General features: G+C 53.0%; 1 protein-coding gene across 1 annotated transcript in view; it reads right to left on the bottom strand.

Moving 5' to 3' along the window:
• The window catches only part of LOC119107756 (transcription factor EB), a 63,989-nt gene that overhangs the window by 24,197 nt on the left and 18,594 nt on the right, over positions 1-21,198 (bottom strand). The window contains exons 2-3 of the mRNA XM_037231307.1: positions 13,779-13,998; positions 11,997-12,167 (exon numbers count right to left, since the gene is read on the bottom strand). Coding sequence (XP_037087202.1) covers positions 11,997-12,167; positions 13,779-13,998 — 391 coding nt within the window. The remainder of the gene's footprint in view (positions 1-11,996; positions 12,168-13,778; positions 13,999-21,198) is intronic.

Here is a 21,198-nt window from a genome sequence, read left to right as displayed (position 1 = left end):
GAGAGAGAGAGAGAGGCGAGAGAGAGATGAGAGAGAGGGAGCGAGAGAGAGAGAGAGAGAGAGAGAGAGAGAGGAGAGAGAGGGGGACCAACCGAGAGTAACGGTAAACAAGCAGGATGGGCACGAACGCGCGTCATATCCGATATACACATAACAGGTATCAGACACATGACAGCCTTTTTGGCGTCGCATTTTTCACGGTTTGAGACCGTAAACGCCGTTTGTCTATCGATGGCGGACGGCAGCCCATCGAGTGATTCTGATCACTAGAGCTGCGGCGGAATATTTCAAGATGCTCGCCCTCGACGCATGCCAATTGAGTTTTTAGTAGTCACCACAAACAGAGAAGCCTGCCCGCCCTTGAGGGAGAGCGGGCAGGGGAGGGGGACTCACCGTCTGCTGCACCATCCCCATGGGCGGAGCGGCTGGACCGCCGGGCGGTGGACCGGACGGTGGGCGGCGGACGAAAGCCGGGCACTGGGCGAGGCCGGCCCGCACCACCGACCCGCCGCGCATGGCAAAAACCGGCCAACATTCGCGACAATCGAATAAACATAGAGCGGGACAAAACCGGCGCGGGTCACGGCCTCGCGACTGGCGTGGAGCCTGCAGTGGATACTCGTAGATCCAGGGGTCCTTAGAGTAGCAGATGATCCCGGGGATCCGCGGGGCGGCAGAGGATCCCGACCGACAAGGAAGCCTGATGAACCCAGGAGTTTGTAAAAAAGCAAACAATCTGGGCCCACAGGAAGGCTTACAGATCTTAAAGGTCCGTGGTGTGGTGGGTGATCACAAGCCCGTAAATAGACATGATGATCCCAGGGCTAAGTGGGCAACAGAGGATCCCGAGTCCTCGGGAAAACCGAAGGACCCCAGAGATCCGTATGACGGCAGGATATCCTCACGGAGCACGGAGCCCATAGGACAACAGCAGTGGATGCGCAGGGTAGCAGGTTGTCCGTAAAATAACATGGGATCCCGGTTCTACTGTGGGATAAAGGGGCCCAAAAATCAGAAGGGAAACAAAGTACTCCCGTGTGCTGCAGATACAGGACTCAGAGCGATCCGTAGGATGGGAGACGATTCAAGGGATCCACGGGGCGGCTCAGAACCACGGGGTTTACAGGGGACGACAGAGAATCAAGGGAGGCGTGAGAAATGACAAATGCTCCCAGAGAAACAAGTGATGAATGATTCTTGGACTCGTTGGAAGCGGTAGAGATCGGTAGAACAGGATGGAGGCGGTAGAGATCACGACGTGCGTGGACTCTTCGATAATTTCTGAACATGGGCGACCACCGATAAAAACGGAACATAAAAGGTTACTTTCATTCGAAGTAACTACTCAGCTGTTTTCCGTTCAAAGGTAAACGCTGAAGCCTTTAAATGTCTTAAAAAGTGCAGCAATGCGCGTGCGGTAGCACTGGTAGCAATGAGACCTGTCAAAGTCATATCTAAAGATAAGGGTGCGCGGCGGTTGGCTCACTCAGCGCTCTGCCGGACCGCTGCAGACGTGTCTGGTGAACTGACGTCATCAATCCAATATCAGACTGCCTCTGACAGGTGCTGCCAACATACCCCAGCATCTATATGAGAAGCTCCGAAAAGCAACGCCTTAGCCGGCCCGGAAGATACATGGAGCAATACATCAGAAACAGGGCGCTGCTGAGAGGTCATGTCAGACCAGTGCGGCTCAGGGCGAGCACCGGCCGGCGTCTGGGTCACACACGACCGCCCGCAGCACCGCCGGGCGCGCGGAGCGGGGCGGCCCGGCCCGGCGCACCAGACGCGGGCCGCGGCCGGCGACACGTCCGGACTGCCTGCGCCCTGTCAGCGCGGCGGACGACATTTGGGACAAACGGACGCGCTCGGACGGTCCTCCGCCGTCTGACGTCACCGCCCGACTGCCAGTCCTCCGGCCGACAGACCAGTGGCGCGCGTGCCACTGCCTTCTTGGCTATGACATGTGGCTATGGCTATTTTGTTGCTCTACGGCGGGGGCCAACCAATAGGTTACAAACTATACGTGGTACGTTGCACCGATAACATAAAACGAGGAGTTTTTAAACGCGGCAAATGGGACCGGGTATCTGAGTCGACGCTGGGGTGTGTCGAGAGCACGTGCCATCTACCGATTTAATTGGGAGCAAATTTCAAAACTCACCTGAAGAGGACATGTCTGCAGAAATATGAGGAATTTTTCCAAATTGATCACCTCCATCATTCCAGCTTGAAAGTCAAATCCAGATTGTACGGCATATTATGTGCTCGTGGTTGGCAACCTGTGCAGCACAAGCGCTCAGGCGGGACATATCTGGCCCATACAAAAACAGTACAAAGTCAAGCCCCGGGGGACCCGCCTCCAGTCAATTTCATACATTAGAAAAGAAGAATGCTGCTAGTCCTCCGAGTAACATGACGACGGTCCTCTACGTACAAAGGTCAAAGTCTTTGACTGACATTATCGTTAACAGCTTAAGCTCGCCGGAAAACTCCTGATTAACAGAGATCGGCGCTTGCCACGCGGGGAGAACACGCTCCAGTTTCATGCAGAGCTGTTTTTCTAATCTCTCTCATCCGTGCAGAAATGGCCACCCGGGGGAGAATGCTACAAAGCTGCAGTCTTTGGAATGCTTACATGAACCGGGAAGCTCATACGGGCAAACACTTGATTGTGTGCTCAGCGCATATACCAAGATGCCGGGTTCCATAGCAACAAATGTGTCTCTTTCTTTGATTGTGGCAGGTTGAGAGACCAAGGCATACATTGACTTTATTGGAGTTTTTGTGGGCTTGTTTTTGCTGTAGTTCTGAAATGTGCACGTAACCATGATCGAGCAGCGGTCAGGGTTAATAAAGAGAAGCGTGTGGGAGGTGTCGCCACCGAAAGCGAGAGCGCCCGGGAGCGTGCGGACACCATTCCGTCTGCGAGCTCCACGACCGTACAAAACTGCACCCCCAAATCATTTCGGACCGCACGGGAGAGGTCAATGTACTCGAGATAATGCCGTTTAATGTCGTCGTACATCTCTGTCTGAATCAATGACTTGACTTAAACAAAACCCCACTTGCTTCCAGCTGCAAAAAGTGCATCTGACGTAGAAGATGCATCCAAAACTGAAGCCAATTTTCTAACTTTATCACCAGAAGGCGCAATTTCAACACCCAAAGACATATACCCGACCAGCTGTTCAGCGGAGTTCGTTCCACTGGTATTTGCCACCCACACCGCTGTGCGGCAGAACAGATCGCAAGATGCCTGTGTCGCTCCCTGGACTCCCTGTGTCTTCACCTCGCGGGATAACGACACAGCGAGCCCCAGCAGGACGGACGAATCGCTGCCCGTCCGCAGCCACGCGCCACCGGCGTGTCGGTCGCCGCGCGTGGGCGGGCGCTCCAGTGCGGTGGGCACGACGTCCGATGGCACTCAGCGCGTGCGTCCTGGTGCCGCCCGACTCACCTCGCCCCAACACTGCGAGCTGGGGAGACCCGGAGCCAGACCAAACCTGAGCGTTATACGTCGGAGCGAAGCACATACCAAGCGCGTGGAGTGGGGCGCCTCCAACGAGGGAGCATGATTGTGAGATGTGGCCAGAGCACATGCTCCCTGGTCTGATGCTGGCTGGAGGACACCACCGCCTCTCACTTATCTCCCGTGCTTCGGGTCTGGAAGGCGGCTCCATCTCCGGCTCGTCAATCCGAGAGGGGCCCTCTCTGTACCCTGATCTGGAGGATTTACTGCGAGCTCTTCAGTCTGTCGCGTGGTTCCCTATATTGCTTTCCGGTCTGGGATATACGGCTCTCTCTCTCTCTCTCTCTCTCTCTCTCTCTCTCTCTCTCTCTCTCTCTCTCTCTCTCTCTCTCTCTCTCTCTCTCTCTCTCTCTCTCTCTCTCTCTGCAGCTCTCTAGTCCTAGTCTGGAAGAGTTTACTCCCCTGTTCTCAGGGCTGCGATGCCGCACCATATACGGTTTTCTTATGCGGGAGGGAGATAACGTCTCTCTATCGGCCTCTTCTGTATCTGGTCTGAGGCGGACCTCCTCTTTCTCGGTAAGTGAGGAATCGATATCAGAAAGAATGATCTTCAGCTCCTGGTTTTCGGCATTATCAGTCCATGGTTCTAATGGTGAGTTAGACCTTCCATACACCAGAATGTACTGATTAAACGACGTTGTAGTCGTAAATAACCATCATTTTGACTGTAATCAATATATCCGTTATTTAGTTTTACAACATGGTTTAACCGCAGCCTGCTAGTATATCGAAAGTCGTTAACTCAATTTTATAACTTTGAACTCATAGTTTGGATCTCCCTCTGGTTCTACGATCTGTGAATGCTTCTTTTGCTCTGGTCAGAGAGGCACCTTTCCCTCGCTTTGCTCGCTGCATTTCTTCTCTCCGTCTAGACAACCTATCTCCAACTCCCTAATAAGGAAAACCTCTCTCTGACACCCTACTCCCATTCGCCCCTCCCCCCCCCCCCACACACACACTTTGGGAGAGGCCGTCGCCTCTGGCGCTCTCATCCAGATGGCAAGGAAGGTGCACGTCCCGTCCCGGACTCTTCAGTGGGGGGCCCACTCTTGACACCGGCCAAAGTGCAGCAGGGCAGCAGCTGGGTGTGTCGAGTGCCGGCCGACAGGCATAGGCATAGATAGGGCCTATCTGGTCTGGTCTCCCGTGCTTCCGCACTGCTTAGATTTTCTGAGCTCAGCACGCCGTGAGAAAACATGAGCGAAGGCATACGAAAGTGCGGCCATCGATAGCGAAGTAAATTCGCCCGAAGCTGGTTATGACAGTTGGGAGATCGAGATGAAGTGGCGCTCTGCCAGTCGCTGACATTGGCTACTGATGCTTGAGGGGTTTCGACAGAAAGCTGGCAAGCAAAAACACTCATAAATATGACGTACTATGTTTAACGTATGAATTGAAGTTTAACCATGGGCCTGGTCAAGTCCACCAGGTGTAACTGTCCAGCTGACATCAGCAGTGTATGCCTGCATTCTTATCTTATACCAGGAATGCTTTCGTTCCGTTAATGGATAGCAGACGTCTTCGGGGCATATGCCACATTTACAACGCTAAGGAACTGGCGCCCATGCTCAGCAGTGCTTGTTGCATGAACTCTGACTACACCATCAGATCGTGAAACTTCGTATCAACGGCAGAATTTTGCCGCAACGTTTGGCACAATCCGCCCTACCCTCTGACCTCACCCGACCTTAGTGCGACCGCTGCCACCAGCCGCGAGTCAAACCGCAAAAACAAGCCATTGGAACTGCAACTTTTCAGAGACTCTCTCATCTATTGTCAACCAGGGAGCCATTTCAAGACTTTTCAAGTAGTGGTTGCTACTTGGCCGCAACAGCATATTTCGTGTGGGTGACATCAGGCTTGCCTCTTCCCAGAACAGTCAGGATTCAGGAGTAACAATCAGCTCAGGGAACATTTATCGATTTCCAAGTTGTAGCCCACCTGCGTAAATAACAGAAAGCGCCCCCATCCCCGCCTAAGGCCAGAGATGCTTGCGCCTCCCCTCATAGCGCATGCCTAATTAAACTTTCATCTGCCTCTCGGACGACCAGCGGCTGCACGACGATCAATGGACTATGACTAGTGTCGTTCACCAGTCTAAACCAGCACAAACGTGCAAATGCCCATCTTTACTGGGGTAAGTCGGAATAAAAGACGCCGGTCGTAGCCCGTTCGTTCAACCTCACTGAGTACCTTCCGATGGGTATTATGCTACCTTGTGACGGTTTGCCTACATTGATGCTACAGCAAAAACTCCTGCCGACAGGAGTGCTATGACATTACCTCCAATGCCAGTACTTATACACGACAGTGGTGCTACGCGACAAAAGTTGCACTGCAACAGCTTATTCACGTCATTCCTTCTGCTGGAAACAAGCAAACAGTCATTGCTTATCCAAGGCATTACTTCTTTCGCACGAGCGCATTCATTAGTTCATTGCGACATTAGTGCTACACGACAAAATCTATCCTTCAGAACAACTTAAACAGCCATGGCTTCTACGGGATTTCTTCCACTCCACATGCTTACACGCGACTTTAGTGCTACAGCAAAGACCTGTGATCAAGTCTGCTGTAGAAACAATGACTGGTATCTATTTTTGCAGCACAAGTGTTGTTGTGTATTACTCATATCGTGCGTGAATTTTTGCAGTACAATTCATGTCGCGTTTTAGTAAAGACTTTAGAATTAATGTTGCGTAAAAGTGAAATCTGCAGAACTTTTTGCATCAGATGTGACGAATGAGGAGTGAACTAGAATGACATGTATAAATTTTTGAAGCGTATATTTTGTCATGTATGTGTCTTTACAGTAGAAGTTATGTAGCGTGTAAGTAAAGTCTATAAAGTTTTGCGGCAGCCCTACTGTCGCATATAACGGATGTCGTGCACTCCTTTCGGCAGAAGTCGTTGCCGTAGCACTACCGTAACGCCCCTCGCGATACCGGAGAACTCCCTAGACCACAGCGTATCCAGCCAGTCGACCGGCCGGTAACAGGTGCGAGACAGCGGCGTCGCACGCTGCAGCATTGACAGGTTTGCTGGGTATTGCCCGGGGTCAAACATGCGTGTGTGTGTGGGGGGGGGGGAGGGGCGGTAACCGGTGCCTGAGGGAGGCAATCTCAGCGCGCGTCCGGGCCGTGCTGACTATCACGACGAATCGAAGTCCAGCCCTGGCGTACCAGCGCGGCGCTGGACCTCCGGGGGACGCATTAGTCGACCCCCGGTGACCTGGAGGCGGAGGTACAGGGGCGGCGCCTCCGCACTAATGCGACACGACTTGGAGGTGGGAGGTGGGAGCGAGGACACGAGGTGGGAGCGCAGATCGCATACTTCGCCGAAAGTCTTGCGCCACGCCATGGCGCAAAGATCACTTGTGGAAACCGAATGTGGCGATGTGCATTCACACCAATGGCAACAAGTGACTTGGTTACATGGAGGCGCGGTCAGTCACGTATGGCAGCGTCTGAGTCAATGGAAAGCTCCGCCTGTCAGAGGGTGGGTTGAGGTCAATCACAAATGGCAGCACATGTGCCAGCGGAGCGCCGCAGGTTACAAATTAGGAACCGATGTCAGGTACAGATGGCAGCACTTGCCAAAGCCGGAGGGTGTCGTGAATAGCAATCATGGAAGGGGATAGGTAGTGGCATGAAAGTAATGACGTCATCGATTATGTGAGGAGTGAAGAAATCGATGACGGGAACGGCAACGGAAGTTGTAAAATAAACAGTGATCAGCGTTTGTTTCAAAAGTCTACCCGTATAGCGGCACATTCATCTCAAAATTACCTCGCTCCAGGAGCCAGGGAAATAAGGCATTCTGCAATATCTGAGACGATGTCATCCGAGGAAAGAGACAGCATCGGAAAAAATCCCACCGTCGTGCTGTGCGACCGAATACAGAAGCGACCACATCATCAGGTAAGGACTGGTGAAGCTTTCCGATTCTCTGCAGGAGTTCGTTCATATTTCCGCTCTGATGGACGCATGCATCAAATTTTAACTCTAAAACATGCATTTAGCAGACACTGCGTGTGGTTGAAGGCTTAATATGCCCGGCTAGGGTGGTAATCATGTGTCGCAGCTACTCATTCTGTCGAATCGCACGTTGTGAAGGGTACCTGCCAGCGCTGTTTCGCTCAATTAAATGTTTGATCACTTACATACTGGACTTCAGCCCTCACCAGAACTGCGTTGAGAATTCTGAAAAGTAATTATCTGCCTGCTACCGGAGCTGCCGTGCATGTTGTGGCATGACCACAGCCACATATTCAGACATGTCAAGGTGGCCATTCCACTATTAAAACGCCCCCAGGTGGCCGGTTGGATACCCTTCGTCCGGGGTCAATTTGACCCTCCGCTGAGATCTCAAGAACTAAGTAAGGTAGGGACACCAAATTCACAGGGTGTGTTGGCCTGTACCTAAACTCACCCTAGTCAAAGTTTGATGACCCTAGGTCACTATAATCCGATCAAATAAGGTCAAACAAGTCAACCTCAGGGCTGGTCTCCAAAGTACCCCTAAAACCTAGATACCTGTTCTAAGCAAAAGGTCTCATGATCATTTGAGGTCAGTGACCTTGTTTGATCTCCGGTCATGGTGACCAAAATCATATAAGCCATCTTTGAGTACTGCATTTGAATAAACGACAAATATTACGTCAAGTAAAATGTTCCTGAGACCAAAATGTTGAGCTGGGTCATTTTAGGTCAGTGACCTATTCTGAACATTGAGAAGTGAATGGAAGATGCGTGATGCGGTTCCTGTTATCAATAGATTCGAAATGGCGCCAGAATCTACCCCATACAGCGAGGCCTAGAATTATAAAACAGATTGGCTTTGACCTTGGTATGACCTTCAAAACTGACCTTAGGTCAATAGAGTTTGGTCATTCAATTGTTGCCTTGCCTCACAAATTATCTCAGATATGTATGGTCTCGTCTAACACCCCGTTGCTGCATGGGATTGAACGAGCCCCTAGAAATTAATTCGCAGAATTCATGGCCTGACTTTGACCTGCCGTAGATCAGCGACCTTACAAAGTAAATATAAATTGTTTATACTAAAGCATCTGTTATTCAATTGTTTAAGAATATGCAAAATTTGGCGTGGCTTCCCTGCGCCGCTCGCAAACCATTCCGGAAAAACCTTCGGGGGGGGGGGTAAATTCGACCCCCCACCCGAGCGCGTATTAATGTTTTCGATTCGATCTGTGCGCTATCTCGAGGAAGCGAGCCCCACCCCTATAAATGTGCAGTTCGCTTACGTAATGTTATGTCACTATATGCAGTTATATAGCCAGCCTGGTTGAATGCCATAAGCCCTCAGATGATAGTGGCATGAGGCAGCGCCAATTCAGCTGTCCCTGGCCCAACGCTGTTGAGCAACACCGGCGATCTCTTGTGCCACTCAGCCTTGTGCCGATTACCTGTTATCTCCGCTCTGCTCCTTAGACTGCACCCTCTCTGTACTTGGAGAGATGGTGCTTCTCGACTCAGACTGCACGGAAAGAGCGGATGCCTGCCATCGCGCTCCTCCAAACCGCAGCCAGAGGCCTGAGGTGTCTCGCGACACGCACAGAGGTCATGGTATGGGGTCGCGTGACGCTCATTGGTGGGTAGCATCTACAGCGCCATGGAAGACGCTTTGTCACGGAGGTAGAATGTTTATTTCGTGCCTGACAGACAACAGAAGCGGTGGGTATGACACACACTACCGGTTGCGATCCACCCTCCCGCTGTCCCCCCCCCCCCCCTCCCCCCTCCCCAGCCGTAGCACCTGTAGGTACAAACGCTGTAAAGTCGAGGAAGCATGCTGCGTCCAAGTCTTAATCTGCCCAACCATAAGCGGCGCAGCGGGCGGCCAGGCCGTCTCGGGCCGACGGTCGGGTGGATTCTCTCGTGACCTGTGGCGGCGACAAGCGGCGTCCCCCAGCTGGCGGTCACAGGGGTGCGGATACCACAGGAGCGGGGCCCGGGTGCGGCCTGGCCGCGCGCGTCATTAACCGCACCCGGGTCCCGCTCCTGCGGTATCCGCACCCCTCTGACCGCCAAGTGTGGGTTACCCGGAGGGGCTCGACTTGCATGACTCGGCACGCTGCAATCGACTACACGAGGTGACGCCGAGAGGTGCTCTGCGGCCGCAGGTGGTCACGTGCGGTCACGAAGGTGCGCAGTGTCATGCAACTGTTTACAAGCGTTGGTGGATACAAGCGTTGGTGGAAGCGTAGGTTCATACGCACATGGTTCCTTGGCGCTAAGGATAACGATCAGAGCTACCAATTCACGAGTCAGCTGCCGATCTGTTACGTTTACCCGCATACATTTATGTCTTCAGCTAAACTATGATCAGCTGCCCATCCCGAGTGGTCAATTCTGCATGTCATGGGGTGTGTAGTGAACTCCAAGAAGCAGGATCAGTTTTGCACGGGAATCTCGTAGCACTAAGGAGGCTGATGTTTAAACGAAGCTACCATCGTGGATGTGTGAACATCCAATATGCCAACGTATTCCTGCTCTTTAAGTACAGTCTGGTAGAACGCTGTCAGCTAAGAAAAAATTCCACTTCAAGGCTTCGCAAACTTCCGCGTCTGACCTGATTCGTCCTCCGCACTTTCAAAAGACTTCCCCTTTAAACACGCAGCGAGCACGTCCATTCCGAGTGCGTTGATGGCCACCGCCTTAGTTGCAGGGATGCTCGGCACCCGTCTCGGACTGTCCTCCGCCTGAGGCGATGCCGATCAGGGTCTGGCTGATGGATAGCGATGTACAAGACTCCGCCTTATCGCCGACCGCGCGATTCGCAGCGCGCCGCCGCCGCCGCCGCGCCGCGCCGATCGGTGCGATACGGCGCCGCACGCACGCCCCACCCAGGCGGCCAAGGGGCCCCGGCGCACGACACCGGCCACGAGACCGACTGTCAGGAGCGGGGCACGCTGAGGCCGTCGGCGACACCGCGTTCCAATGCGGGAAACGGATGGGGCGCCGGGTCGGCTCGTGGCGAACGGAGACAGTCCGGGGTTCGAGTCCCGCCAGCGGCGATCGTTTGCCGAAGCAGGAGATCACCGCTCCACAGCCGGCCGCGTCGCGAGCTTGTGCGAGGCGCCACGAATTTGACGCTGGTTAATTCCGGCAGCAAATTGTCGGCACGAGTGGCACAATTCTGGCGAAAATATTGGAGAGCCCGCAACATGCTCTACGGACAACGATGTATAACAGCGCTCTAAAACGCTGATCTCATCTCAGTGCAACTCGGCACACAATAGCGCATGATTGAATCGCGTTGATGGCATAAATTATGAATGATCTTAAAAGGAATTGTGTGAGAGATAATGAGACGAATTTGTGCCGTCACATGAAGTTTGACTGCAATAAAAGCCATACCGACGCTGGTCTATCGCTCGCAAATCTGACACAAATACTGTAAGCCAGTGAAACGTTTGCTGTACGCGCTCCTCTCGCTATCAGAACTGACGCCATATTTCTACCGAGACCGCCGACGGCCTGCACCAGACACCCCAAGCCTGTGAGGCGTGAACCGATGCCCGGTCTGAGCCGGCGCAGTCTGCAAATCACCCCGCGTGCCAATGGCGGCAAACGCCATCGTAAACACTCGATCATAGTGAGTGTGCGAGGACTTTGGACCACGGACACGCTCCAACCTATCACACGTCATCCCAAAAACATGCTCCGTTGCATACAGCTCAGCTAGATAGGCGCCGTCGGCTAGTCCGCCCGGCCTGGTCCGATCTATCCGAGCGTGTCACGCGGGCCTACATGAAGTCCTGCCGCTGACTGACGTGCCTCATTTGATCTAGCTATGGATCCTTCTCCGTGGCTTTTTATTTGGTCTGATCTGGTCTGAGCCATACTCAGGTCCAGTATATGGTCTAGTGAATCCTTGGGCTGGTCTATGATGTGTTCCATGGTCTAGTATAATGTTTGGTCTGGTCTGGTAAGGAACTTAGTCTAATTCATGGCCATGTCTGGACTATTTTTGCCTGTTCTGCTCTTGTTTGCTCTGACCTGCTCTGGTGCGGTCCATAGCCTGTTTAGGTCCTGCCCGGTTCAGTGGATCTGTCCGGTTCGATTCGGCACTGTTGGGTCGGGTCAGTTAAGGTCAGGCCAGGTCAGTTAGGTCAGATAAGATCGGGTCGCGTCGGGTCGGGTCTGGTCGGTCCGGTAGAGTTCGGTTCAGTTTGATTCGCTTTGATTTGGTTCGGTTCGGTTTGGTTCGGTTCGGTTCGGTTCGGTTCGGTTCGGTTCGGTTCGGTTCGGTTCGGTTCGGTTCGGTTCGGTTCGGTTCGGTTCGGTTCTGCCCGCTCCGGTTCGGGCAGGTGTGTTCCGGTGTTTCCATGCCACCCATTTTACCATTCTAACGGGACTCACCTGAGCATCCCTGCATCATGACGACCTGACCGTGACTGACCTGATCTAACCTGAGCTGACCCGGTCTGTGATCTCACCTCGGTGGCCTCTGAGGCGCTCGTCTGGTTGGAGAGGGGCGACATGACGGCTGGCGGCTCGACCGGCCCGGCCGGCGGCGACTCTGCCGAGTGCGACAGGTACTCCCGCACCTGGCGCTTCTGGTTCTGCAGCATGTGGTACGGGGTCGGGTGCTGCAGACGAGTCTCCACCTGTCGGACGCCCGGGGTCACGTCTCGTCAAGCAGCTCCGCGTCACACCGGGCCTCCAGCCACACAACCCCGCGTCACACCGGGCCTCTAACCACACATCCCCGCGTCACACCGGGCCTCCAGCCACACATCCCCGCGTCACACCGGGCCTCCATCCACACATCCCCGAGTTACACCGGGCCTCCAGCCACACATCCCCGAGTCACACCGGTCCTCTAACCACACATTCCCGCGTCACACCGGGCCTCCAGCCACACATCCCCGAGTCACACCCGGCCTCCAACCACACATCCCCGCGTCACACCGGGCCTCCAGCCACACATCCTCGCGTCACACCGGGTCTCCAGCCACACATCCCAGCGTCACACCGGGCCTCCAACCACACAGCCGCTACCACATCGTTCACGGCGTTCCGCTGGCGCTCGCCTTCGCACAGTGATGTCGTAGCACGGATGAGGAGCTTCACTAGCGCGGGAGGCCGTGGAGCCCCCCGTCTGCCATGCCCGGGAGGGTCCTGGCGCCGCCGCACTGCTGCAGCCGGCGGCAGAGACAGCAGTGCGCCCCTCCTCGCCCCAGTCCTTTGCACGGCACGAGACGGTATGGCTTCGGGAGGTAACGGCAAACATGATCACCTCCCGGGGCTGGCGCAGGTGTGGTAACCATGTTCGCCGCCTGCCTGAGGGGCACCGGGGCTGATCGCTAAGCCCGCCCGAAAACTTCCAGCCATTTCATAATCCACCAGCCCCACGGGAAGGACTCTACCAAAGTTCGCCCCGTTTGTTTGCGCGTTTGCCCGTTTGTCAGACCCCAAAAGTACCAGTGCTTTTAAACGCCGCCTAGAAGTGCAGCCGGGTGCTCTCGAGAGGGGTCGGAGGGCCATTTGAGGTCTCTGTTTGGCAGCTCAGCTCCCTGACACGGGTGCGCCGCCCAGGACGAGCACGTCCCACTGACAGGAGGGCCTCGTGGTCGGCTATAGTACGGAGGGATGCCTTTCAAAAACCGGGAGGTGGCGGGGACCTTTGACAGGCGGTGTGCGTTGATCAGGCAACGACTGGGGATGCTAGTTATCATGCGGGAACCGGATATCAAGAAGAGCTCTTTAAAATGATGATCACCCATCCACGGCGTCCGTTTCTTAATTGCTTTTTTACTCGTATGGTAAGAAGTCATGCCGTGTGATACTCTGCGGATGATTCTACATGCATCGCATACTGAAAATACGGTAGCATGACGAGACGGATGCATCGACGATGAGCGCGCGGTACTATGTCGATGTTTCACATCAAATCGCACCGAGCATTCACCCCACGCGCTCGCTGATCCGTCTAGCCCGGAGGCCGGCACTAGCCAAGACACTGCGCCCGGAGGCCGACGCTAGCCAAGACACTGCGCCCGGAGGCCGACGCTAGCCAAGACACTGCGCTTGGAAGCCGACACTAGCCGAGACACGGCCCCCGGAGGCCGATACTAGCCGAGACACGGCGCCCGGAGGCCGACACTAGCCGAGACACGGCGCCAGGAGGCCGACACTAGCCTGGACACTGCGCCGCCACTCGTCTGACAGTCGGCCGGCGTCGCTACTGTTGTGCCGGCGGCCATCGCTCCGCCTACCTGCAGCACCTTGTTGGGCACGTCCACCCTCTCCAGCCTGGGCACTGCCTGCGGCGTGGGCACCGGAGACGACTGCTGCTGCTGCTGCTGCTGCTGCTGGAGTGCCAGCAGGCGGAGCGAGCGCTCGCGTGCCTCCTGCTCCTCGGCCTGCTGACGCATCAGCTGCTGCTTCAGCTGCGTTCGGGAGGTGGTGCGCGCTGACTTGATGTTGACCATCGGGCTGCCGGCAAAGGGCAGCGGTCAACTTCTGTGGCTGGAGGTGCGGCGGCGCAATCACAGACAGGCCACAGGGTGGCAAGGGAGGGGGCAAACCGACACGGAGCTAAGCTGGGGGTGACGGAGTACGGAGTGTTCAGAGACGGGATCAATTTCAGAGGTGAAAAGGGACTGTGGCAGCTGGTGAGGACATACGTAGATAACAGTTAAGCTGAGTGGGCTCAGGTATGGAATGTATCAGTGGTGCTGAGCAAAAAGTGTCGTGGTTGGTTGAAATGGAGGCGAAATTTAATATTCGGGGAGAGAAAGAGAGAGAGAGAGAGAGAGAGAGAGAGAGAGAGAGAGAGAGAGAGAGAGAGAGAGAGAGAGAGAGAGAGAGAGAGAGAGAGAGAGAGAGAGAGAGAGAGAGAGAGAGAGAGAGAGAGAGAGAGAGAGAGGGACGGAGGGAGGGAGGGAGAGGAGGGGGAGGAGCAGGGACAACTGGAAGAAACCCGAGCTGATTCACAATGCAAAATGCCGCCACTGCGTTTGCACCGCTCAAACAGCCGTGAACAAAACGTGGCACTCTTCAAGGTCTGAAGTTACGGACGGGGATTTACCAAGCGAGTCCCTCTCAATGTCAGGGCTACGTGGCCACGTGTTAACTGAGGTGCAAACACGTTAACGACGCATCACGGCTCATTAGGCAGGTCTCACATTTCTCAACTCTGACGAGGCAGCTCAAGCCTTCCGTAAGCAAGCATGAGATGGCGATATTCACACGAGCACGACAACCAAGGACACAAGGCGAAAAGCGAACGTCACACTTCGAGCACATTGATTCGGTCACGGAGTCTCGAGGTCATGAGGACACACCTGCAGAACACACAAGGCATACATCAGCAAGGGCTTAAAATCACATCGAGAATCAGAGAGACGCTGTTATGGGAGTTTATCCTGCTTGGCGAGCTCGGCGAGTGATTCAGCCGAATCGCACGGCGTAAGGTGGGCGGGGAGACTGACGCGCAGGTGGTCTGGCCGTGGTCAATTGTGGCATGCTGCCTCGAGCACGGCAGCAGAGCCGTGACAAAGCCGACCAAGCCAAGAAGTCGTCAGCTCGCTCGCTCGGACAACACGTCCGTGCTATCAACCGAAGCGACGGGCCAAACTCGAGCACCGAAGCCACTGCGGCGGTCAGAAATGCCGGACTTTCGATGCTGAAAGCGGTGTCATCTCAATCAGTTTGGTCCCGATTACCTAATCGTCGTGCCAGTGATACACAATAGTGCAGTGTCACAGTGTCATAGTGCAGCTACTTCTCCTAGAGACGCATCTGCCAAAGCAATAAGTGCACGTGGAATGATTCTTCGGACTCCTGTCCTCGCCTAGAGGACACATCATCATGTGTGCATACATGTGCACAACATTGCGGGCAGTTTATTCTCCGGCCGTCGCCAGGTACCATAAGGTCTTCAGAAGGACCGGATGATGTCTGGCTTTCAGCCATGTACGCGTCACAGCCCACCCTGCCTCTTTGGCATTGCTAGAATTCAAACCGGAGGACACTATTATTACGAATAAAGTGTTCTACCATTGTGCTGACCGGAAAGGACATTCTTTCTAAGTTCGGATGAAGCTTTCCCTTGCCGGTCAGCTCAGACGCAGAGCACTGGGCTCGTAATAATAATGGCCCCGGTTCAAATCCCAGCAATTACTGGGATATCAATTGGATTGTGACGCGTAGGTGTGCACATGGCTGAAAGCCAAACACCATCGAGTCATTCTCAAGATTCATCAACACCTGTCGATGGGTGGAGAGTTAGCTGGCCCAAACTTCGTGTCCTTAACAATAGATTAGACCGACGATAGGCCAAATATTTTTCCATCTGTGGTAATTATATCCCACCTAAGCCATCTTCTTAAACTATGCCTGTCATATGGACTTAACGACGCACTCAGCTGCTGAGGCTAAGGGGCGTCGTCTGCGTGTTACCCTGGCAGGAGCCTCAGGGAGCTTTTCTGCGAATTTCTCTCCGCCAAATCTGCGATTTTGTTCGTGATACTTTAAATTTGCTCCTCTTCTCTCCCCCTGCGCTCCCCTGCTCCCTCTACTCTCTCACATCCCTGCTTTGGCGAAGTCTGTTTTTCATGCTTCCCCTTTTCTTTTTCTCACTTTCCTTCGCTCCTTGTCCCTTTTTCATTTTCTCATCCTCCTCACTTTGTTTCCTAATATTTATTCGACTCAACATGAAATCAAGTCCAGCACTCAGATATCAGCCCGAAGCACAATATTTCACATCAGGTGTACATATGGAGCATTACAAGTAAGTGCGTGTTGGGCCGGTCACATCAGCAGCGTTTTGCGTCCTGTTGACGCCTGAGCCACACAGAGGGACCGTCAATCGGGTCACCAAAAACTTCTTTTTGGTTTAGTTCATGGCGCTTTGTTACAAAAACCATAAGAACTACGCATCCCAAAAAAAGCTTTTCAAAGCAAGCTGATGTTGTCTTTGTCCACCGCTGGTGAGTTGGCTCCCTGCGCCTCACTGCTGTGCTGCAAGCACTGTGTCTATGGGCGGTGTTTCATAAATCCAATACGAGAGAAGAGGGCTAAGAATCTAAGACGTGACCTCAGAGCTATGGATTTGTTTACGATTTGTAACGTTTTTAACATTATCTTGTTTAGGTAATTTGGACTCTTATTGGAGTAGGGCAACAAAACGTACGCGAGGACCCGGGCTCATCTAAAGAAATCGAAATCTTATGACTGCCCCGCATGCAGGTGGGTAGACACATTTATTCGTATATCAGCCTCCCCTACAGCTCATGCTAGAACCTCAAAAAGTAAAGAAACATTGCGACATCAGCAATATCCGCATATAGTGACGATTTACGTAAATTTGAAACAGGGGAAGAAGGTGCCCACGTGCTCCCCCGTGCAAACCTCGCAAATCATGCTTTGGCAGGCCTGGTCCCGTCAGCCGCATTTGTGTGGGACCGAGGACGTCAACTATTACCGGACCACCCGCTCATCGACTTATCAATTCGATCACTAGCTCGTCTCCATATTCTCCACGATGTCACGATTATCCACGCGAACATTTCACACATCACTTCCTTTCTTTCATTTCCGCTTACTATAAATGTGCACTTCCCTGTCCTACCCATGCTGCCGCCCACCTCTTACCCTGCCCCCGCCTCTGACCTCCCACCGGCGCGCCGATCAGGGCTCGGCGCATCCCGAGACCGGCCCGATCGCATCCATCTGTAGTAGACTTGTATTACGTAAACGGCGATCATATCGGAATGACTCGGCACGACCAGCGCTGCCATTACGGCGCGGGGGCGCTGCCGTCCCCGGCTCATCACTCATCGCCCGTCGCCGGGCGCCGGACGCCGCGCGCCACGGGGCTCGCCACACCGAGCGGCTGCCATTTTAGGTGACGGCGATGTATCGCGACGGACGCGGATAACGGCGCCGCCGTACGGGGGAATGCTCGGTGTCGCCCAGCGGCCGTAACGCATTGCCTATGCGATGACCGCTGATACATTACCCATGAAGTTCCGTTATACAACGGTATTGCGGTTTCTCCTTGCATGTTGCAGTTCGAGTGTTGCCTCAATTGCTCACGGTGCCCCAAATGGCTTAAGTCGTTCCTTTCACTTCATTTAACGCCTTACATTTCGGCAATACCCCTGCGTTGTCTTCCCTCGCAATAATCAACATGCTAGAGTGCAAAGTACCTGCAGCTGCCGGATCAACGTAGGAGGCATTAAGGTGTGTCAAGGATTCTCATGAAAATCCCGCACGATTCCTGCTTTTACTCTTCAGATCCATGGGGCATGTCATTTTATATACCATATTTGCGGGATTCTGCGACGCTGGGGTTAACTTAAACGATATTGAAAAGGGGCAGGTTTTGCAGATAGATTACCTTAAAGCGGAACTGAGTCGTCCGCACCTTGTTACCCCATATGAACAGCATTCCTTGAATTCCTGAGATGCGCAAGGCATTGCGATATAATATGGACTATGCCAACGTTTTTTATACCACAAGACTGATCACCTGCAGAGAATGGCATTGCGTGCCATCACCTTGCCAGCAAGCCAAGCCCTTAGTACGTTCCATCGAGGCAAAGGCACTGAGGTACGTGTCTTACGCCTAATGAATGCATGGCTTACTAACGTTCCACCGCGCTCATGCAAATTGTACCCGCCAGGTTATGTAAATTATAGCTTGATTTATGGGGAAAGACACGGTAAAACGAGCATACAAATTTGTCGTGATAATATTCATCGCGATGTAGACAGCTGTTTTCTTAGCAGCGTGAATACAAAACCAACTCGCACCAAAGAAAAGCTGGAATCAGTCCAAGGGCGTTCCGGTGGTTGGCCAAAAACCCTGAGTAGCCCCTGGCGGCAGTTGCATACAAACTTGTTGTTTTAAACGTCCCGGTCTCTCCACCAATTATAGTTCTGCCCCGGAACGCCAGTCGGCACTCTCTTTTCACGTTTTATGTCACGACCCAAGTTGCGGATCCTGGTGAAACCCCTGAATGGACCCTGGGGAATACCAGCGCATACCAGAACACGACCCTGGGGAGTACCAGGGCACTTTCTTGCCCACCGCCATGGGTGCGAAAAGAAACGTCCCCAGCTAGGTGTACAAACTGCCATCTGTCGTCAGTGACAAGTACGTATAGTTACTGAGGCTCACGCTGTAACATCGCCGGTCGCTTCTCGACGTCAGCCATCACGACAGCATTTTTTTGTTTTATTCATAGATGGCGTGGGCAACCAAACATCCAACGGTCGAGAAAGGAGGAAGTTTTGCATGGGGAGTCAAGGAAGAACGAGTAATTGTGATGGACACTCATCATAATCTGCCTAGCTGTTAATTACATCTAGTTAAAAGTCCGGACGTAATCTTGGCCAGCAGGCACATATTCGGAAGCTCCGAGGAAAAACATTCCGCGAGTTGCCTTCGATTCATCACTGTGGTCGAGATTTTATGTTTATTCATTTTGGGCTGTGTGACAGCATTCTGGCCGCTACCAGCACAGCCCCACACATGTCTTTAGCCATGTGCGAATTTTTAGTTTGATGCTGTTCTGAGCGCTACGATGGAAGATGTCATCATTGTCAGTGAGATCGGAAAAAAACGGTGTCTCGATTAAGAAGTATCCTGGACCTTTCGAGTGGCCCAAAACGACGGGTCACGGAGGTGACAGGACGGGTTGTTCCAGATCCCCAAAATACCGTTCCACTGGTTCTTAAAAAGAGGTGCTTTCCTTTCGCTGTTAGCTGCAGCACGATTCAGCCGGTGGCTGAATCGCCACCTCCAGGTGGACGCCAAGCTCCCAAAAGCCGTCCCTTGGCTATACCACTGCGGAGGGGGTCGAGGTAAGCGTCGTAAGATTTTTCGCGAGCCAAGGTTTCGGGCACGTATTCCTCCGTATTTGTGAAGTCACATTACCAAAGTCAGGACCCCTAGGCACTCATAATTAGCGATGAAAGACCTTTTTGGAACAGGATACAGTAACGGACGAGCGACTATTTACTATGAGAAATAAACAAAACGTGTCTTTTTTAACATTTAGCTAGGTGAACCGTCAACATTGCTTCCTGTTTTTCTTCATTTTTTCGTTTTCTTTTCATCCCATATCCCCTAAGGGGTGATAGCGGATCCCGCTTTATGAAATGATTGAGATGAGAGATTAGTGTTACGGGTGGACTAATGGTTCGGATTATCATGCTCGTTTGGAATGAGATAGCCCTTCCCGGTTATTTCAGTGGTAACACGCTGGACCTGTAATCAAAAGATCCCGGTTCGAATCATCCCAGCAATTTAAAGGAAAAACACGATTTGTGAGGAGGATTTGCGGTGGTGTGAGCGACGCACCACACAACGCAGGATGTGAGGCGGCGCACGACTAAAAGCTGAATACCATGCAATCCCTCCCAGGACTTCATACCACCTGATGACGGCCAGATGAAAAAAGTGTGTTACATGCACGCTATTTCTTAATATAGCTGTCAGTGGAAGACTTAAAAGCCGAGAAGTATTTATTACTTGCACTAATGGCACACATTCCCACGTGTATGCAATGTGCAAAATATCCAGATACTCACGTTATTCTGCTTTGTTTAGACACGTGCCTGGGATAAACCCCCATACACCATAACACCTTCTTTGCACCTTTTTATGTCCCACAATCAGATATTGAGACCTCCCCTCTCCTCTGTCACTTGCAAACCGTTGGAGGTGGATGACATTTCAACGCCATACTCGACGTCCGTCAAAGCACAGCCGAGAACGTTGTGTTGGTCTGAAGAATGGTACGTTGCTTAACTAACGATGATGCTCGGATGCCTGCCGACAAATACTCAGACAGCGTGGACTGAATGAGACCCGGAATACGAGAAAGAGCCTGAAGTGGTAGGCATCAAAAAGAGACATGTATAACGATCCGGCGCTCGTCAAAGAAATAAGCCACAATGGAAAGCTATGACAAGTTTACTCTGCAATGGCCGTGTGAATCTAGCTATCATTGTAGGCTTTCATCTGAGTCATACTGTTGTTTAACTATCGAGCACAAATGGCTGGTGAAATCTGTCGATAATATTAGTTCGCTTCAAACATGCTTGTTGCCAAAAGTTTCTTAGCTTCTACCCAATAATTTTGAAGGACTTAAGTGAAATAGAAAAAAACGGGCGCTTACAATCACCCCGCCACAAAGATGACTAATTTCCGCAATTTAACGTACTCCCACGTTTACCAACATCTGCATCACGCCACTTGCTCTGCTTTGTTTGGTTTATCTTTCGGAGGAAGGGTGCTCACAGAAGTTTTGCCTACATCTCATTTAATCGAAAACATTATCCATGGCTTAACACTACTTTCCGACAAAGCCTGGTCGAATTGAAGAGCAAATGGATAATTTCTGCATCGGCTATGACATTACGTTTTAGCTTGCCCTCAGTGGAAGCTGCAACTGAACCGGCCACAAAGCCCACTCGCTGCGGCTGGACCCGGCCCCAAAGCCCACTCGCCGCGGCTGGACCCCGCCCCAAAGCCGACTTGCTGCAGCTGGACCCGGCCCCTAAGGTCCGCTCGCTGCGGCTGGACCCAGCCCCAAGCCCACTCGCTGCGGCTGGACCTAGCCCCAAAGCCCACTCGCTGCGGCTGGACCTAGCCCCAAAGCCCACTCGCTGCGGCTGGAC

This window comes from Pollicipes pollicipes, unplaced genomic scaffold (genome assembly GCF_011947565.3).
Source record: "Pollicipes pollicipes isolate AB1234 unplaced genomic scaffold, Ppol_2.1 Scaffold_6686;HRSCAF=7923_pilon_pilon_pilon, whole genome shotgun sequence".
Taxonomy (NCBI): Eukaryota; Metazoa; Arthropoda; class Thecostraca; order Pollicipedomorpha; family Pollicipedidae; genus Pollicipes; species Pollicipes pollicipes.
Note: the sequence above shows the minus strand (reverse complement) of the source record. Positions and strands in the feature narration are given on the sequence as shown.